The following is a 19162-nucleotide window of genomic DNA, read 5'->3' as shown; positions in this document are numbered from 1 at the left end:
ATATATATTTTCTTTCCTTTTGGTCTGTCTTGACTTTAGTTTTATTGAGCTATTTAATTCATTGTGTATCTTGGCATTTACCTTTTCATATTCTCATGGCTTCTTTCCCCCAGATGTGTTTGTGTGGCCATAACTCCCTTACTATGTCCCTCAGCGTCTTTCACAGTGACCAGCACATAGAAGGTGCTCAATGAATATCTGGTAATTTCCTTCAAAGATTTTAACAGATTTTAAATATGATCTTATATTTGAGTATAAGATGAGGGTGATGTAGGATTCAACTCCCATTATACAACTAACAGGTAAACAAATTCCTTTGAAATGTAGTGTCAAGTCTTGGATGAAAAGGGCATTTATTTTTTCCAATTGATATACCTACCATCTGCATATTCCTGATTTTCCTCATTGTCATCTGTGGTAGTTAAGGCAGCCTTTTCATGTTCTAAGAGTCAGAAAATTAAGTATTAACTGAAAAGATTAAACAATTCTCACACATGAATCATCTCACTGATATGTAAATAAGCAGAAATGCCCTAACTCGCAAAGTTCTGATTATTTTCAATGCCCCGATCTTGGAATCTCTGGAACCATGTTTTGGGCAAGGTCCAATGGTGACAGTGTCAAGATCAATCAACTCCATATACACCTTGACCTTTGTTAATAAAAATTCAGCATATTATCAGGTCATTTTCTTTCAGAAAATCCACTATAATTCAGGTGTTGTGGGAAATTTAGGACTATCAGTCAATGGAGTCAAATTTAGAATGACTGCTCCAATGACATTGTCATGAAAGAAATTTATAGTTTTAGAGGTCTGTCAAATGCAGGAAAGCCAAAGGCTCCTCAGACTTTTGTGCCTGCACCCTCCACTTCTGTGCTGCCTCTGAGTTTCATTTGGTTTGGCCACTCCTGGAGACTTGACTTCCTCAAACCCACCCTCTGCTGTAACCTCTTTTCCTTGCAGGCTCCCTGTCTTTACTCTCACTTCCGGTACTTTGACCTTTAACCTCACTAAACTCTCTCTCCTCTGGATGATCTGAACCAAGGGCAATCCTGTTCCCAGCCAGGTTTTTTGTTGTTGTTGTTGTTGTTGTTTGTTTTTACCAGTTAATCCATTCTGAGAGGCAGCAACTGTTTTAATTGGTTGAAATCTATACCATACTTGTTAAATATTTTCAATATCACCCCTGCCTGCAGCTTTTAATTTAATTTATATTTATTGCTTCCTTCTTTATCTAATCTAGACCCCTATAGATCACTTCAGTGCTTTCTTGCAATTATTCTCAACTTCTTTGATTCACCTCCTTCCTTCCTAAATGGTAAGTAACATAACAAAACTACTCATTTTCCATTCTTATGATTAATGCCAATGACCAAATTACCTGAGCATCCATTTAGGGTGCCAGAAAACAAGAGAAATATGAGAAAAAATAGAAAAATAAAAACTTTTGGGAAATAACTTGCTATTCCAAATAAGGTCATCATGAAAATATTCAGAATTTTATTGGAATGAGTATATTGGAATATATACTATATTGGAATGCAGTATAGTGTTATTTTTATTCTAATTGCAGGGGTGGCAGTACACTATAATATTTCAAGACTTACTACAATCATGCATCTAGGTTCCCACTTCAGCTAACTGACCACCTTTGCGAATCACACAACCATACATTGAGAGAATAAAGTTGTTTTAAGCCAATAATTTATTGTAATTTGCTATGGCAGCCTGAGGAAACTAATACATGGGGTATCTACAAAAGTTATATGGTCATAGTGTTTTTAAGATGTGATTTCTTTAGCATTCTTATGAGATGTTTTATTTCAAAGGACATAGTAAACATGGCAGTTTATTTTGTCAATAATTGAGTTTAAAGGTGATAATATAAGGATTTTATTTATCTATATTAAATAGTGACTCAGTTTTAACAAATATTTTAACACTTTTATTGTCCCAATAGGACATCACATCTGAAAGATTACCTGGTTGATATGGGTGAAAATATAACAAATCTCCAAGTGCAACAAGTTTCTCCTGTTGAAAAATTTTACAATGAGAGAATTAAATGACCAGTATTATTAATCATTATTTAATAGAAAAACACTTTGATTCTTGATTTTTTAAATAACCAAGTATTTTTTAACATACCAGAAATTATGTAACCAAATGAGTAGTGTTGGTCTGCTGATTTTTTTCAAACTTGTATTGGTTCCTTATTGTTTTTCAAAATAAGATTCAAGTTGAACCCAAAGAAAACAAAGGTATGCCTTGGCCTCAGAGAATCGGTTTAAGATCATTATCAAAGTCAGTTGCCTTGTATCTACTCTGACCTTACCTGCATCAGATCACTTGTCATTCTGGCCATTGTTTGTTCACTTATTTCGATATCTTTGAGATCTGTGAGAACCACCCAAGTTCCATTCTCAAATTTCACAGGCATAGAAAAGACGATCCCTTCAGGAATGCCAAACTGGCCTGCGGTGAGCAAACACAAAGCAAAGCAAAGCAAAAACACTCAGAAAAATAAGTCTTGCCTACTAAGTATTGTGGAGCGGACATTATACATGGTTTTAATGATAACGGTGGAACTAAACCTCTGGTCATTCCTCCCCAGGGCGAGGTGAAACTCTCTAGGAGTATTGATTGCCACCTGTCCAGGTTCTGGCCATCCCCCCTTCAGTCTCTCTCTTGGAAGGGAGCACCCCTGTTCCTTCTTCTTTATCCCTCTGTGCTGGGGTCAGACTCCCTGCCTCTGCCTGGAGGGCTGATGCAGCCTTTCTCCTCCACCTGGTGTGGGTTCCTTTTGTCTACTTCCCAAGGCTTTACCTTGTGCCCCTCGGTAGCCCAGGAGCCCCAGGCCTTGTCCAATCTGGTCTCCTGCTCTTCCAGGGGACTATGGCAGTCATATAGGTCAGGCATGAGGACTAGGAAGGGAACAAGAGGGAGCAGGAACGTTGCTGATTTCCTCTTAGCTCCTGGTTCCCAGTCTGGATGTGCTCCAGACAAAAAGATTGACAATACCTGTTACTAAGTGAGCAACATTCAAATAAAATTGCCCCGCCTCTTCTGCACCTTGGTCAAATAAGAAAATTATGCTTGCCAATCTAGTCATCAAAAATATTGCCGCAAGAGCAAAATAAATGCAGGTAGTCAAGAAACTAGGATCTAAAAAAACTTCCTCAGTGGGTGTCCCGGGTTCTCTGTTCACTCTCTATTTGTTTTCTCTGTAAAGGGATAGCTTTATGGGTGAGCAACATATGAGGATTTACCTATATAGTTTCAGGGAGCAATGACCACAAGCTCCTTTTCCCCAATATTGCATTGTTTATTGATGAATTCCTATAGCGATTAATTAAAGTTTCTACAAATAAAGGTAAAATTTAAAATACTGATCTCACTAAGAAGGTAATATACTGATTTGAATTCACACAAAGGGGATGTTCATACATCGTAACTGCAATTGAGCAAGATTCACCCACCCATGAAGGAGACCCAGGCAAAGCTCTGTCTGCAGGGGGTACACGCTCTAATGGAGGGAACATATGAACCTAACCACACCATGGATAAAGGCGGGATGTAATATGCTTTCTGATGGAGGAACATAATGCTATGTGAATACAAAAGACAGAGATTAATCTGACTTGGGGGCTTTGGGGAAGATTTCCTTGAACTGCACAGTAGTCACAGGAAGAATGGGGAGGATGGTGGTTCCACTAATAACTGTCAAGAAAGACAAGGAACACAATTATGAAATTGTGAAAACCTAGACAGCTTAATGATCATGTTAAGAGATAATAGGTGGGACACAGAAGTGGGAGTACGAGGTATACATGGAGGTTTTTCAATATTACAAGATATGAAAGACCCAGGCTTACCTTCACTCAATACTCCTAAGGACACGATTTCCCCATACGGTGAGCCATGGTACCAGTATTTCAATGTAGTGGCTATACTGTGTGCAGCTAACATGCCTCCAAATTGTTTTCCTGTGGCAGTCAAATCTTCAAGAGTTGTCACAAATTCTCTGTTTATCCACTCACTATAAGAAAAGAAAGAAACAATTTTCCAATGAAGGGAGAAGTGGAAATAAAAAAGACTGCTCCCTAGGTCAATGAATCTGAGTACAAAAAAAAAATCATCTCCACAAAAGAGAGATACAACTTCCTTTGTCCTTTCTTTAAGCTTCTTCCATCCCATAAAAAGTCGATTGAAAAGTAATGAGATAGAGCAGAAAGGAATCCCAAAGTTTCAAACGAAACACATGATAATACAAATATGAAACACATGATAATACAAATATGAAACACAGAAAAGAGGTCGAAGGCTACAAGAACAGTTACTTTCATGACGAAGACTTTATCCTGTGTAGATACTATCTTGGAATGGGTGGTATTCATTTTAAATAAAATAACATCATAAAACGTTGAATTATTCACACTGAGAACTAGAGAGATAACTTTGGCTTTATAATCTGAGGTCTCAAGGCGGCGAATAGTCCAGCTGGACTAGAGCAACCACTAAATGGCTGCCCCTGCGAAGCCATCACGCTGCAGTTCCATTAGACACTGCCCCTACCCAGGCAACAAATGCAGAGGAACCTGCTCCGAGAGTATGATTTCTAGGGTCTGAGGAAGGGAAGGAAGGGGAAGGAGGGCCATTGGAAAGGAAAGTGCTGCCAAGTGTTGCAAAATGCTTCAAAGGCTCTCCTCCCCCTTTCTCTCCTCTGCCTGAGCACAATGATAGGGTTGACTGTGGTGGGCACAGTTCGAAGGGCTTTACCGGTAATATTAACCCATGTAATCTTCCCAATGACCCTGCAAGGCCCTTACTGTATTACCACTTCCACTCTGTAGATGAAGACTCTGAGGAATAGAGAGGTTAATTAACTTCTCTAAAGTCACACAGCTCATAATTGGCTGCGTGAGAATTTCAGCTCAGGTGTCTTGGCCCTAGGGACTGTGCTCCTCACTGCTTCTGCGCTCTGCCTCTCTGGGACAGCACACCCAGCGGGCCTGGGCCTGCTCACCATCTTGATCCCTTGTTCTTGAAACTGGCCGACTAATTTCAACCTGGATACACATCTCTGCCTTTATAGTAAATGAGACTCACATTACATACCTTGCTTTAGAGATAACTTTAATGGGATATGTGAGCCACTTTAAAGATAATCTGAAATGTAAAAATTTATAATTTCAAAACTAAATAAATTGGGGGTGGGAATTGACTAGTTGAAATCTTATGGAACTTTCTATGTCTCTTCAATAGAGAGCGTAAACAAAGATGAGTGTGAACAGTCAAGTTATTTTTGCCCAAAGATTTCCAAGATGGTTTAAAAGATTACAACAACTATTAAACATTTATTCAACACTGTTAGGATACTCCACTTAAAAATAGACAGTACCTATCAAAAACCAAGCTTAACACAGGGCGAGAAAAGTGAGGAGGTCCCCAAATAGCACTCTCATATTTGTAAATCTTGGCTTTTCTCAGATCAACGTAGCAATTTCCACTAATATTACCCCAAATTATCACATCTTTGATGTCTGTGAAGAAAAGAAATAAAAATTAACCTAATAATGAACTTCAGTCTACAAAATTGCCTGACGCCTATTTTTTCTTTGTGCTTGTTTTAGGATTGGTCCTTTTGCTATAAAATAGATCAAAGTTTATGCTGCCTAAAATGGTGCAAATCATGTGGCTCAATCATCTCCTTAATCAGGGTTTGGCAAGCCTTACTCATGCTCTGGTGCGGGCATACAACTGAAATCCAGGAATCCTGGCATGCTCCCTGAAGATTCTGCTGCTGAAAACTGTACCACTCGCCTTGGTCCTGACTTCATTAACCTGCTTACCTTAGAGAACTGTTTTAAAATTATTTTTTTAAAACATTGGTGACCTTTTCAACTGTTGTCACGGGGAAAAAATGGAATATTAGGTTTCAAAGTATTACTTGCAAAGTATAAACCTTATTATATAATGATGGACAAGGTCAGGTGGTCACGAAAGCCAGTTAAAAAAACATGTTTGTACAGTGGTCAGATCACACACTAAGAAGTTCTTTGAATGGGCTTCGCACTTCCTACCCCAGACTCCTGAAGGTTTCCTAGAGGGTACGGGCTTCTTCCCAGCTGCTTTGAAATCATACTTGCTTAGAAACACAAGCAGAGAGACAGGAGTTCACTCACATGAGGGGGATGTTTTCATCTTCCTGGCCACCGCCGCTTTGGCCTGCCCTTCCACCCCCAGCGCCACGGCGACAATATTGTGCGCGATGCTCGGGGCGTATCTCATGAGCAACAACGTTTTCAGGTTGACAAAGGTTTTTCCTCCCACGATGACTCGGACCGAGTCGCGAGCGTTCTTCTCGATCAGGTAGCCGTAGAGCCTGCACAGAGGCACCCTGCTGCGGAGGCATTCCTCCACCGTGTACACCTCCTTGGTCCTGGGGTCGTCCAGGATGATGACCACGTGGGCCTGGCGGAAGGCGTCCTCCATTCTGGTGCAGATGGAGACGCTGCGCAGCACAGGCGACACCAGGTCCTGTGCATCCAGGGCGAGGTTCTGGAGGGTTTTTTCCGCCTGCTTGTTGTCAAGCAGAGCTATGCTGATTTCCGTGTGCATTCCGAACACCTCCCCGCTGGTCAGGATGGGGATGAGGCTGTAGCAGGCAGGGGCAGACGCACTAACAGTGCAAAGCTGGATTAGCAATGGTTAAAGCTTTTGTCCCTTTTAAGCTTTTATTCTTTAAAAAAAAATAATATATAGAAGCCGGGTGCATGAAATTCGTGCACTCGGCGGGGGGTGAGGGGGCAGATCCCTCAGCCCAGCCTGCACCCTCAGTCTGGGAGCCCTTGGGGGATGTCCGACTGACAGCTTAGGCCTGCTTGTAGTCAGACATCCTTAGCACTATGCCAGCCCTGAGCCCAGCTTCTGGCTGAGCAGCGCTCCCCCTGTGGGAGCACACTGACCACCAGGGGGCAGCTCCTGTGTTGAGTGTCTGCCCCTGGTGGTCAGTGAGCATCATAGCGACCAGTCATCCTGCCATTCGGTTGATTTGCATATTAGCCTTTTATTATATAGGATTTGTATTGATTTCAGAGGGGGAAGGGAGAGAGAAATAGAAACACACACACACACACACCTCAAACTTGATATTCAGATCTTCTATCATGGAGTTAATCCCACATCCTCCTCCTTTCAAATATAAACAGCCAACCTTGCGAATCCTGGGCTTTGACTGTCCCACCTGGTGATCCAGACCTGCAAGGGGTCAATGAGGTCTTTCAGGGATTCTTTCTCCAGCTCCTTTTGTATATGAGCCTCCAGGTTCTCCTGAGCAATCGCCTTCATCAGCTCAGTCGTCATGCTAGAGGTGACATCGTAGTAAAGCTAAACACGGCAAAAGAAAAAGTCAGCCCCCGAGAGAAGACAATTAGTGGATAATGGCTCTAATGGAAAGTTCTTGTGTAAAGCCAGAAGGGAGTAAAAAGAGAGCTGAGAGGAGACTTTTAGAAAGCAAGACGTTGGAAAAATGAAACAATGTGAGAGATGATAATGTTTTAAACAGATAAATCAACTTAACTTACATACCTGGGCATGCTCCAGGAACTCATTATACCCTCCCAGAAGCAAGCCCTTGCCTCCGCGATCCAGCAGCTCCCTCCAGATGATGGGGGAACTTTTGTGGCTCCATTTATTCTTTTCACACACATCTCTCAGCCACTCCTATTGAATGATATTCCAAGTGCAGTCACACATTAAATAGACCTCAGAATTCAATACTTTAGAATTCAAACACTAAAATACTGGCTTTTTTTGTGCCATTACTGAATATACATAAAATTTAGATAGCATAAAATTTACATTAGCTCAAATGTAAATATAAAAAATAGTGATGAGTTAAATAACAAATTAAGCAAATAAGAAATAATATTCTTCAAATCCACTGACAAAATAAAGGCACAGGAAGTTGCTCTCTTTGCTGAGGAGACCTGGGATGTTTATGTTAAAGATAAGCCAAGTGTTCCAACTCAACTGATTTTCAAAAAGTTTAATGGATTTCCCCCTTATTCTTCTGTCTGAGATATTTCCAGTCGTAAGGAATTTCCAATATTGTAAAAATTTGATATTGCTTTCCACATCTGTAAGTATAGTGTATATTGCTCAGATTAAATTAATGAGCTAAAAATTACACAGGGATTTCTGATAATATTTATTAGAAACATCTTAAATCATTATTTGGTTTGTGTAGATCAGGTCCTCCAATGACAAGAGCTGAGTAGAGATAGACAACAACATTCTTATGGGTAAAGTACATAAGAGCATTCTTGTCTTTGGAGGCATGTGCAATGATGCTACCTTAACACATAAAATCTTAGAAACAAATTTCGCTTCTGATGTTGAAATCTCTCTGCTTTTATCCCACCTTAAAGCAAACAGTGCTGCTGTGAAGATTCTCCCAGGGCCCCCTATTTTACACCACAGCCTTCCCAATGAAGTGCTGAGTCTATGGAATAAGGGACTCTACCCAAAAGGACCTTCAGCATCCAGGGCATGTTGATATCCTGGCAAGAGATGAGAGAATATGTATGGGACTGGCCCCCGAGGATGCTGAATCAAGAGTGGGACATAAAGTTGGACAAGGGAGAATTTATCAATATTAATCACTCTTCTGCAATTCAAGAGTGTACACCCTGGCAAAGACCTTGGAAGAGAGCAATAACACGTTGCTGGGATGATTCTCCTAAGATTGGGGAAGGTGATGATTACCAAAGAAATGCCAGAACTGCCTTGGAAAACAATGGAAGGGATTAAAAGGCTTAGAAAAATGGTCATGCAGGAGTGGATATGCTACTATAGAATTCTGGAAACCCTTTAGTCAACTGTGTACTCTAGAAGGCCCTTGGGGCACTACATTCACAAAGTGACAAGATACGCACTGATGAAAGGGTTCTCAGTATTGCTGGGAAGCCCTGGGTGGCTGTCCACTCTAGGCCAGGTCTTTAAAGGACATGCTGTTATAGAGTTGGACGCCAGGCCATTTGGATGATAGATTCTTGAAACAAGAGGCTAGGGAGCAGTACCTACCAGAGAGTATCTATTGTGAAAGAAACAGTAGCCCTAGCCAGTTTTGCTCAGTGGATAGAGCATCAGCCTGCAGACTGAAGGGTTTGGGTTCGATTCTGGTCAAGGGCACATGCCTGGGTTGCGGGCTGGATCCCCAGTAAGGAGGGTGGTAGGAGGCAGCAGCCAATCAATGATTCTCTCTTGTCATTGATGTTTCTATCTCTCTCCCTTTCCCTTCCTCTCTGAAATCTATATATATATATGATATATATATCTCCTAGCCAGTTTGGCTCAGAGGATAGAGCATCGGCCTGTGGACCAAAGGGACCCAGGTTCGATTCCAGTCAAGGGCACATGCCTGGGTTGCGGGCTGGATCCCCAGTAAGGAGGGTGTGTGTAGGAGGCAGCCAATCAATGATTCTCTCTTGTCATTGATGTTTCTATCTCTCTCCCTTTCCCTTCCTCTCTGAAATCTATATATATATATGATATATATATCTCCTAGCCAGTTTGGCTCAGAGGATAGAGCATCGGCCTGTGGACCAAAGGGACCCAGGTTCGATTCCAGTCAAGGGCACATACCTGGATTGCAGGCTCCTCCCCAGCCCAGGCACTGGCCGGAGCTTGTACAGGAGGCAACCAATCGATGTGTTTCTCTCACATTGATAATTCTCTCTGTCTTTCCTTCTCTCTTCCACTCTCTCTAAAAATCAATGGAAATATATCCTTGGGTGAGGATTAGCAGAAAGAAAGAAAGAAGCACTAAACAACCCAGCAGGAAGATAGCTTAGACAGCTGAAGGCACGTGGGCTCATGAAGAGGCAGGGATTATGCAATGACTCTAGAGATCAAGCTGCCACTCACCAGAGCTAATGCAACTATTGCTGCTACTAAATGTCCAATATGCAGCAACAGAGACCAATGCTGACCCCCTCAGAGTGGCATTATCCCTTGAACTCACTAACCAGCCCCTTGGTGGGAAGTTGATTATAGTTGGACCCCCTCCCACCCTGGACATGACAGTGATTCATCTTGACTTGAATCAACATATATTCTGGGTAAAGAACTGTCTTTTCTGCCTGTAGGGCTTTGCCCAGCACCCTGTTCAAGAGCTTTCACAATATTTAACCTGTCAACATGGGACCACTTCAAACTAAGGGACCCACACTAGTGTAAAGGATGTGTGGGGTTGGGCACATAACCAAGGGATTCACTGGCCCTATCGTGTAAAACACCACCTAGCAGCCCGATAGAGGGAAGGCACAGGCACCAGCTTGGGACTGATGCCTTGCAAAGATGGGGCGCCATCTTTCAGGAGGCAATAAATATCATAAATCAATATAGTGTTTTGTCCCAATAGTTAGAATGAATAAATCCAGGAACCAAGGGATGAAATGAAGAGTGACCCTGCTTACCATCACTTCCAGTCACTTGCCCTAGACTCTGTGGATCTGCAGGTTCTAAATCCCAGGGTAGGGGTTGCTTCTATCAGGAAGACTCCCATTAAACTTTAGGCTGCGATGCCACTGGGTCACTTTGAGTTTCTTTGCCAAAGAGACCAGCAGGCAAGGGAAGGAGTTACCATCCTGGAGGGAATAATTGGCCCTGATGATCAGAAACATGTAGGGCAGCTATCACCCAATGTGGGCAGAAGAGAATATTTGTTGTCTAGATGATTTACGGGGGCATCTTTGGTACTTGCTCAATTTTGACAACAAGTGGACAAGTGCACAGTCGCATCCTATAAAAGAAATGGAGACTAGGGTGCACAGATACAGGTATAGGTCACCACACCTAACAAGTCACTTAGACCAGCGGAGAGTAAGGGGACTCTAGAATGGACAATAGAGAAGAAAGGTGATGAGTGTTAGTTGCAGCCCTGAAATGATGGGTAGTGGAGACTATAGTTCATGTGACTAATCATCTTGTAAAGTTTTCCTAGGGAGAGAGGCCAACCAGAATCTTGGACAAACTGTTCCCAGATGGTGTGGACCTATTACACAGAGCATGCGGACCCAAAACGCACAACGGCTGCACTGTGGCGGGTCCTGTCATTGCAGTCCAGATTGCCCCTTCACGACCCAGGCACTCAGTCCCTCAGCCACCGGGAGTGTTGGCTGCCGACTGCTCAGTGCCCAGTCTCCTTCCAGGAACTGGCTTTAGCTGAAGGAAGTTCTCTTGCCTTAAGTTAAACGCCTTCCCTGGGCAGCCAGCATCCAGTGACTGTTAGCTGGGCGAGTACAAAAGCCCGGCCTCCTTGCCTATTTTGGGGGTATCTCTGAAAGGCTAACCCAGCTTCAGAGTTTCCCTGTATGACTGGCTGAGCCCTTTGTTGCAGCTGGATGGCAATTCAACTCCTTCCATTGCCCAATGCTGCTGCCCTCATTCCTTCCCAGGATGTTGTTCCCAAGAGCACCCCCCAATAAAGGAAATTCCTTCACCTAAATCTTCATCTCAGTCTGTTTCTGGGGAAACCCAATCCCAAAGAAGGGTATTTCAATAAACAAGCACCTCATGCCATTAGAAATCAATATGAAGGTGAATGAAGAGTTAAGAAGTGCAATAAAAGTTACTTGGATTCTACTTATTTGTTAGGGCCTCTTGTGTTCTAATTGGTATTAGGAAAAAATAATGCTTTGAGGCTGATAAGTGGGGACTTATTTTATTAGTAGTAAAATATCAATAGTACACGAACATTCATTGCTGGAAGCCTATCTGATATACTAGCTAATGTTAATCAAATTAGAAACATTTTTGTGCATGTGTAAGTTTAATAAATTGTAAAGGCTTCTTACCTCCCAAACATCAGGATGTTGGGTAATTTTAAATACATGAAAATCAGGAAGATTCTTTTGTAAATAGTCTGCCAGGATTTCTGCTTTAGCATAATATGGGTCATCTGCTCTACCTAAAAGAGTTCAAATTAGCAATGCCTTCTTTTGTCATACAGAAATTATCATGCAGTTTTAAGTATACGCTATCTAATTAATCATGTAGTTACATTTTGTAACACAGTTATAGTATAAATTGCCGCCACATAAACTTTTGATTTTTACTATATTGGTAAAAAGGTCGGAATCTTAAGTAATAAAACGTGGAAAGGAAAAAAAGACTATTGAATATTCACTCTCCTCCAGTACTATGTTAGATCTCACTTCCTCTAAGAGGCTTACATGCTACTAATTAAACATGAACTATTACCAATGAACTATTCATTAGTAGCTATGAAAAGCAAAGTGTGAAGGGAGGAGTAGTGGTAGAATCACATGTGGATTTGATGTATGTGGCAGGAGTATTGGGGGGAGGAGAAGCTGAGGAAGAGAGGAGAGTCTGGGATAACTTCTACTTTCTGGCTTGAGTAGATGATCCTGAGTTTAGCAGAGAGAAATCACAGGTGATAAGTTTATTGCTAAGTGCAGTTGGAGGGATCTGTAGTACATCTAAGTGGATGTGAGCAGCAGGCAGCTGCATGTGTAAGTCTGAAGTGCAAGCTCTATGTAAGGGCTTAAGATGTAGCCATCAACACACAGGAAGTTAAAGCCACCAATGTGCATGGGATTGGCTGTCTGATTGGCAGGGGCCATATGCAAAAGTCTCTCTATAGCATGCTTCCCCATTTACCACAATTACCAGTTCTTTGACCTCATGGAGACTTCTAAGTCATCAATCCCTCTCAATCTCCCCCTATATATTAGCCTCCCTGTCTTGTTCAAATCCATCGTTCAAGAATCCAAACCACTCTCTGGCTAATTTGCCCCACTGTGCTCTGGCAAATACACCTGATAAAAGCCCATCGCTCTGGATGAACCAAATTACCTGTCTTTCCTAGGCCTATGTCCCACCTGCTAGATACCCCTGGAGAAACATGGCAGAACCAAGCCTAGAGGCACCATTACATTCATGGCCATCAGCCTCAGCTGGCCCTCAGATCCCTTACAGCATTCTCTTCTTTTCTCCACAACTGCTGTTCCAGACTTTGTCCACTTCCTTCAAATCTCTTCCTTATCTCCAACATTTTTTCTGGACCATCAGAAAACAATAGATAACCTTGCTCTCTACTCTACAAAAACAAAGCCAAGTCATAGAACAAGACATCAGTTGGGAAAGACCCCAATCTCCTGCCATCACAGGTACCAGCCCCTCTGCATTTGGATGCATCCTTTCCTTCTTTCTTCTATTCAATGGAAGAGGGACCCTACCTCCTGTTCGGGTCTCATCTTACCATGCATGCTCTGAATACTACCCTCTTCTGCCTTCAGAATGTTCATAGATTCTGCTCAGTTTCTTTCTAGAATCTTAGCTCTGTTTCTAATGAAACTTTTTCTTCATATTTAAATATACTCATTATATTTGTTTCTCCTGTACTAAAAACCAAAAAGTCCATGCCCCCCATAACTATTGTCTTCTGCTTGACCTTTTCTATTAACACTTTCTTCTTTTTATTATTAATAAAAGAGTTCTCTACACTTGCCATCCCTAGTTCTTTACTTCCATTTATTTCTCATCCCACAGCAATCTGGCTTTCCCCATCATTCTCTAGAACAGTGGTTCTCAACCTTCTTAATGCCATGACCCTTTAATACAGTTCCTTATGTTGTGGTGATCCCCAATTTCATTGTTACAAATTGAACATAATTAAAGCATAATGATTAATCACAAAACAATATGTAATTATATATGTGTTTTCCAATGGTCTTAGGCAACCCCTGTGAAAGGGTCGTTTGACCTCCAAAGGGGTCTTTTTTTAATGTAAATATCTGATATGCAGGATGTATTTTCATTGTTACAAATTGAACATAATTAAAGCATAATGATTAATCACAAAACAATATGTAATTATATATGTGTTTTCCAATGGTCTTAGGCGACCCCTGTGAAAGGGTCGTTTGACCTCCAAAGGGGTCTCGACCCACAGGTTGAGAACCGCTGCTCTAGAAGGTCACCAGGACCTCCATGTGACTAAATTCAATAAACATATTTTTAGTGACCTTTGTTGACCCTTGGCAGCATTTGGCCCACTGTTAACATTTTGAAGCACCCACTCTGCTTGGACATTCTCCAGGATTTCTTTCTACTTCTCTGGTCACTTCTCACTCTACACTATAGGTTCTTATTCCTTTATCAATACATTAAAAGGTAAACATTATGCAAGGCTTCTTCTCTTCATATCCTGCACATTCTTCCTGGCCAATCTCCTCCACTCTTTTGGGTTCAAGGAGCAATCTGTATTTCCAATTCAGACCTGTCTCCTTATTCAGTTTACCTATACCCTTCTGTATTCTTTCATCTCCTTCTTAATGTCCCATAGACACTCAGCATATCTATGATGGATTTTGCTACCACTCCTCCACTAAATCTGCTCCTTCTCATATATTCTTTATGACCATCTATCAAGTTATCTAAGAGTATCCAGAGTATTAAGCCTGTTCTTTTTCAATAACTCATCTACCAGAAGATGTGGTTGCAGCACTGCTTAGGAATAATTTTAACTCTTTCTTCTCCCTTACTTGCCTCCCTCCACCAAATTAGACAACTAATTCTATGGCTTCTGCCTTCCTAACATCTCTCCAATCTACTCACTTCTTTCCATTTCTGTTTCCTACCAGCCTAGGTCAAGCCAACATTATCTCCTTACAAAATTATAGCAGCTGACTGGGCTCTTGGCATCCAGTCTTTCTCTTCCCACACTGCAGAGATAACACTCAGATAAAATGCAAATTTGACTATGTTCTTCCCTTCCAAAAACCTTCCATGTACTTCGGATAAAGTTTAAAATATTCAACACAAGCTAGTTCTCCTCATTTCAACCCCACTTCCTACTACCCATGGCTAAACTGCTCTTTTCCTTCTTACCTCTTCTCCCTGGTAAGTCCCTTTCAGGTCCCTGCTTAAAAGTCACTGCCTCTAGGAAGCTCCCTGGCCTGACTAAGTAAGGTCCTCTGCCAGGGCCACTGCTCCTATCAAACCCTGCCCTGCCGCTGCCACACGTGCAGCATTCTTTGTACATTGTTTACCACTGTCTTTCCAGCATACAGTCTGTCGGTGCTCAAAAATATCCTTCTGAATGAATAAAGAAGCAAAGAAAATAGATTTTCAGGAAGATGGGAGGTGCCGACTGTGTTAGTACATCAAAGAGGCCAAATAAGACAAGAACTGGACAGCTTCTCTCAAGTCACTGGTGATTCTGTGAGGGCCATTTCGGAAAGGAGGCAGATGTAGAAGCCAGATTGAGTGGAAGGAGGACCTAGAAGTAGAAGAGCAGTCTACCCTTTTAAGAATCTTGTTGAGAAGAGAAGGAGGCAGGAACAATAGCATGTTGTAGCAAAAGACTCTTCAGTGCTTTTCTGGATGCCAGTCATCACTTCCTATCCTTCCCCTCCATTGCTGACAAGGTGGGCTTCCTAAAATGCAGGCCCATTAAGGATACTCTCCTGCTAAGTTTTTCAGCGGCTCCCTACTGCTTTTAAGGTACAGTTCAAACACCTTTGCTTGGTGCACTTGAAGATCTGGTTGCAGCTCCCCTTCTAGCTCCAGGTCCAGTCACTTCCTCCATATCCAGATCGTCCATTAGGCCATGAGGCTCTTAGCCTCTTTGCCTTTATCTGGAATGGCCTCCCTATGTCAAACTTTCACACATCAGCTCCTGTAACAACCCCCAGAGCCCTGTGCACGTCTTCTTCATTGCATTGATCACATTGTGTCAAAATTACTTGTTCACATGCTTCTGTACACCATGAAACTGAACGTTTCTCAAAGGCAAGGACGTACCCCCTCCCCCTACCCCTTCGTCCTATATGTCCAGTGTCCTGCAGTGCTTTGCACAGGGGCACTGCCCAATCAACATCCTTGAGTGCCTGTATCAGAAAGCCTGGGATGGTCCATAAAGAGGCTGGAGTTGCTAAAGCAGAAGCCAGTTAAGAAGATCACTGCCAAGCGGCTATAGGAAGCCAGCAGTTGTTGGTGTTTTCAGTGATCTGCGGGCTTACGCGGGGATCACTCACCCGCAAGCACGAATTTGGCCATGTTGAAGCTTTGGTCCCGGGGCAGACACCGCGACTCAGCAGTTGCCTGGCAACCACGCTGCCAAGGACGCGGCGCAGGCGCACTCTGTAGCTGAACGCGGGGTCCGGCGCCCCGCAGGGAAGATTAGCTGTTGGGGTACACGATCATACGTAGCCTATAAAAGCTCTGCGATCTCTCCCATTCCCATCATTGAAGCTAAGAACACTAGTCATTTCCTTTGGTAAGCTTTCTTTTCTCTAGTATCGGGCGATTCCTTCTCCAATCGCTGCGAGCGAACACTTTTGGTCCTCAGAAGGACCCGTCAAATCCGTCAAATCTCGCGAGACGAGCAGTTCGCGGGCGTGCGGTTCGGCTGTTCCCGAAGGCAGCCACGGGGTTCAGGGCTAAGGTGAGTGGAGGACGCGCACGGGCGGGACAGTTGGCGGGGCTGCACTCTAGATTTGCGGCTTTTCCGAGACGGGTCTCAGGGGTCCCCCGGCATTGAGTTCAGGAGCGGGGTGAACCCGGGAGGCCGAGTTCTGCACGGACGGGCTGCTGTCGCTGGTTCTGAAACCCTGGAGCTGGCAGGTGTCTCCCCCTCCCGCACTCAGGCCACATGCGAGCATCACTTTAGTTTGCTGCTTTGTCTCCGGAGCCGTTCTCCTGGGTCCAAAGCCTTGTTCTTAATAGTCCAGGTTCTAACGCCTCTTGTTAACGAGTATGGACCGGCGTTAAACCCTTACGCTTCTTTGAAGACATCTCCAAGGCAATGTAGAGGAAGCTTTGTGGGGACACTTTGCATCGGAAATCCACTTCATTTAAAAAAAACCCACAAACCTCAGTTGTACAGAGCATAGTGCTTCCGAAGTAACCTGGCTCCTCGGAGACCGCACGTGTGTAGAGGTGGAGGAGGCACGTCTTGGTCAGAGAGTTTACCATTTTAGTGTAAATCTTTCACGTCTCCGCAGGTCTCCGCTTTAGTGTCAGTTAAATGCATGTCATTTGAGTAAGAGCTGTGCTTCCATTTTTATTCCTTTCATAACCCCTTCCCCGCAGGAAAGCAGCGGCACGTGCTCTCTTCCGCGGACAGGAGCGATGTTGGTAACATCCTGACAACTTCTGGGCAGTGCTTCCGTGGAGAGCACAATGAGTAACAGAGCAGGTTCCTTTCTGTGGAACCTCCGGCAGTTCAGTGCTTTGTCTCCCGCCAGCAGAACCGCGAGGCCGAACCCTTTGGGATTTTGCAGACCAGAAATTGTTTATTCAAACTGGAGCCCAAGAAACCATCCCTCCAACGACTTTGCTAGTAAAACGCAATCACCTATTAGATATCTCTTTCAGGATGCCTCGGTTTTTAAACCAGGAGATGATGTCTTTCAAACGAAGGGCATCAGCCCCGTAACAGCCCTTCCGGTCAACAGATTCTTGTGTCCTAGAAGGCTGTCCTTTGACTCAAAACAGTCTCCCATCCCTGAGGATGGATTGAAGAAGATGCGCTTTGATCACGAGGCCTCTGACGAAGATGTTCTCACCAGGGAGACAAAGCCCACCCCTGTCAACTTTAAGAAACTGTCGCAGGGCAATTCCCTGAGTGATGTGTTAGATGCATTTGCAAACGCACCTTCCTTTCCCAGTAGTAACTATTTCTCAGCCATGTGGACGATTGCCAAAAGGATGTCCGATGACCAGAGACGCTTTGAAAAACAGCTGATGTTCAGCCACCCTGCATTTACCCAGCTGTGTGAACACATGATGAGAGAAGCCAAGATCATGTACTGCGACCACCTGCTGTTCAGCCTCTATGCCATCGTGAGGCTCGGCATTCCTCAGAACACTCTGCTGGTTCAGACTCTGCTGAGGGTGGTCCAGGTATAATCAAAAGGAGTCTTAAACATCCTTTTCCTCGGTTTGTAGATCTTGAATGAATGAAGGGAAACAGAGGTGTGGTCTTGGCATATCTTGAAATAATGGAGGGAAATAGACTATCAGAGGAAAGGTAGTTTCCTTTTTATTTGCGTCTGTATATATGATGTAGAGTCCTTAAACTAGCCAGGTCTGTCTTTCCTTTTGCTATGAAATTTATGAGAGCTTGCCCCTTTTTTTTCTCTTCAGAGTTGAATAATAATGATGAGTAAGATAAAATGAGGAGAGAGAAAAAATATGCAAGGAAGGTTGGGTAGTTAAAGGAAGGAAAAAGGATGTACCTACACCTCTTCCTTATATAATTGTATTCAGTCCTCTTAACAGCTTTGTAAAGTTGATGTTAACCTTAGTTTTGCAAATGAGGAAACAGACTTAGTGATGTTGAGCAAGTTGGCTAAAGTCACACAGCTGGTGGATTCTTTTATGCAGTAGATATTGGGTGTCAACTATGCATCAGTTACTGAACTTGTCTCTAGGGATATAAAGATACAGAAGACATGATTCCTACCCTTACAATCTGGAGGGAATACGGCTATTTTGTGGGCAATCACAAAAATAACCAACATTCGAGTCCTATATTAACTGTGTTACAGGCATTGTACTGAGCACAAGGGGATTTAATTGTGAACAAAATAATGGCTACAAAGAACTTCCGGTGCAATGAAACAAAAGTATAGAGTCTTATGAGAGTATAATGGGCGTCCATTCTAGTCAGGAGAAGGCCTTCCTGATGGGAAGAGGAGATGAGGGAGAAGGATACAGGATTAGTGTTTGTGGCAGAGATATGTTTGAAAACAATTGCTGCGTGTAATCTTCAGTGTAGCCTTTTAAAATAGGTAGTGTTACTCTCATCTTACCAATGATTAGGAAATTTAGGCTTGGAGAGGTTAAAACACTTCCCAAAAGTCACGAATCTGATAATATCACTATTAGTAGGTACTTGATAAATGTGTCCATAATGAATGAACAAACACCTACCTAGCCCATTGTAGAACTAGAATTCAAGCTCAATCAGAGATGATGTCTAAGCTGAATCCAAGGAATACACAGCAGTTTGTGAGAGATTGATGGTGAACGGGATGGTTTTTCAAGCAGAGAAGATTGCTTGTTCATCCCAGAGCAAAAGTTTACAAGTTCGGGAGCTGAAAGTAGTACAGAATGCTGAAGTAC

At 42.9% G+C, this 19162-nt stretch overlaps 2 protein-coding genes across 3 annotated transcripts in view; one reads left to right on the top strand and one right to left on the bottom strand.

Moving 5' to 3' along the window:
- Positions 1 to 16096, bottom strand: part of MDH1B (malate dehydrogenase 1B, NAD (soluble)) — a 20143-nt gene extending 4047 nt beyond the window's left edge. For both annotated transcript variants that reach the window (XM_005874227.2, XM_014546090.1), the window contains exons 1-10: positions 16069 to 16096; positions 11863 to 11975; positions 7592 to 7726; positions 7248 to 7390; positions 6187 to 6683; positions 5403 to 5544; positions 3877 to 4040; positions 2337 to 2476; positions 1984 to 2035; positions 380 to 442 (exon numbers count right to left, since the gene is read on the bottom strand). In XM_005874227.2, coding sequence (XP_005874289.1) covers positions 380 to 442; positions 1984 to 2035; positions 2337 to 2476; positions 3877 to 4040; positions 5403 to 5544; positions 6187 to 6683; positions 7248 to 7390; positions 7592 to 7726; positions 11863 to 11975; positions 16069 to 16090 — 1471 coding nt within the window. In that variant the 5' untranslated portion in view covers positions 16091 to 16096. The remainder of the gene's footprint in view (positions 1 to 379; positions 443 to 1983; positions 2036 to 2336; positions 2477 to 3876; positions 4041 to 5402; positions 5545 to 6186; positions 6684 to 7247; positions 7391 to 7591; positions 7727 to 11862; positions 11976 to 16068) is intronic.
- A 310-nt stretch (positions 16097 to 16406) lies between these two features.
- FASTKD2 (FAST kinase domains 2) overlaps positions 16407 to 19162 on the top strand; it is a 14782-nt gene continuing 12026 nt past the window's right edge. Inside the window, exons 1-2 of the mRNA XM_005874225.2 lie at positions 16407 to 16478; positions 17126 to 17938. Coding sequence (XP_005874287.1) covers positions 17216 to 17938 — 723 coding nt within the window. The 5' untranslated portion in view covers positions 16407 to 16478; positions 17126 to 17215. The remainder of the gene's footprint in view (positions 16479 to 17125; positions 17939 to 19162) is intronic.

Source organism: Myotis brandtii, unplaced genomic scaffold, assembly GCF_000412655.1.
Source record: "Myotis brandtii unplaced genomic scaffold, ASM41265v1 scaffold43, whole genome shotgun sequence".
Classification (NCBI taxonomy): Eukaryota; Metazoa; Chordata; class Mammalia; order Chiroptera; family Vespertilionidae; genus Myotis; species Myotis brandtii.
Note: the sequence above shows the minus strand (reverse complement) of the source record. Positions and strands in the feature narration are given on the sequence as shown.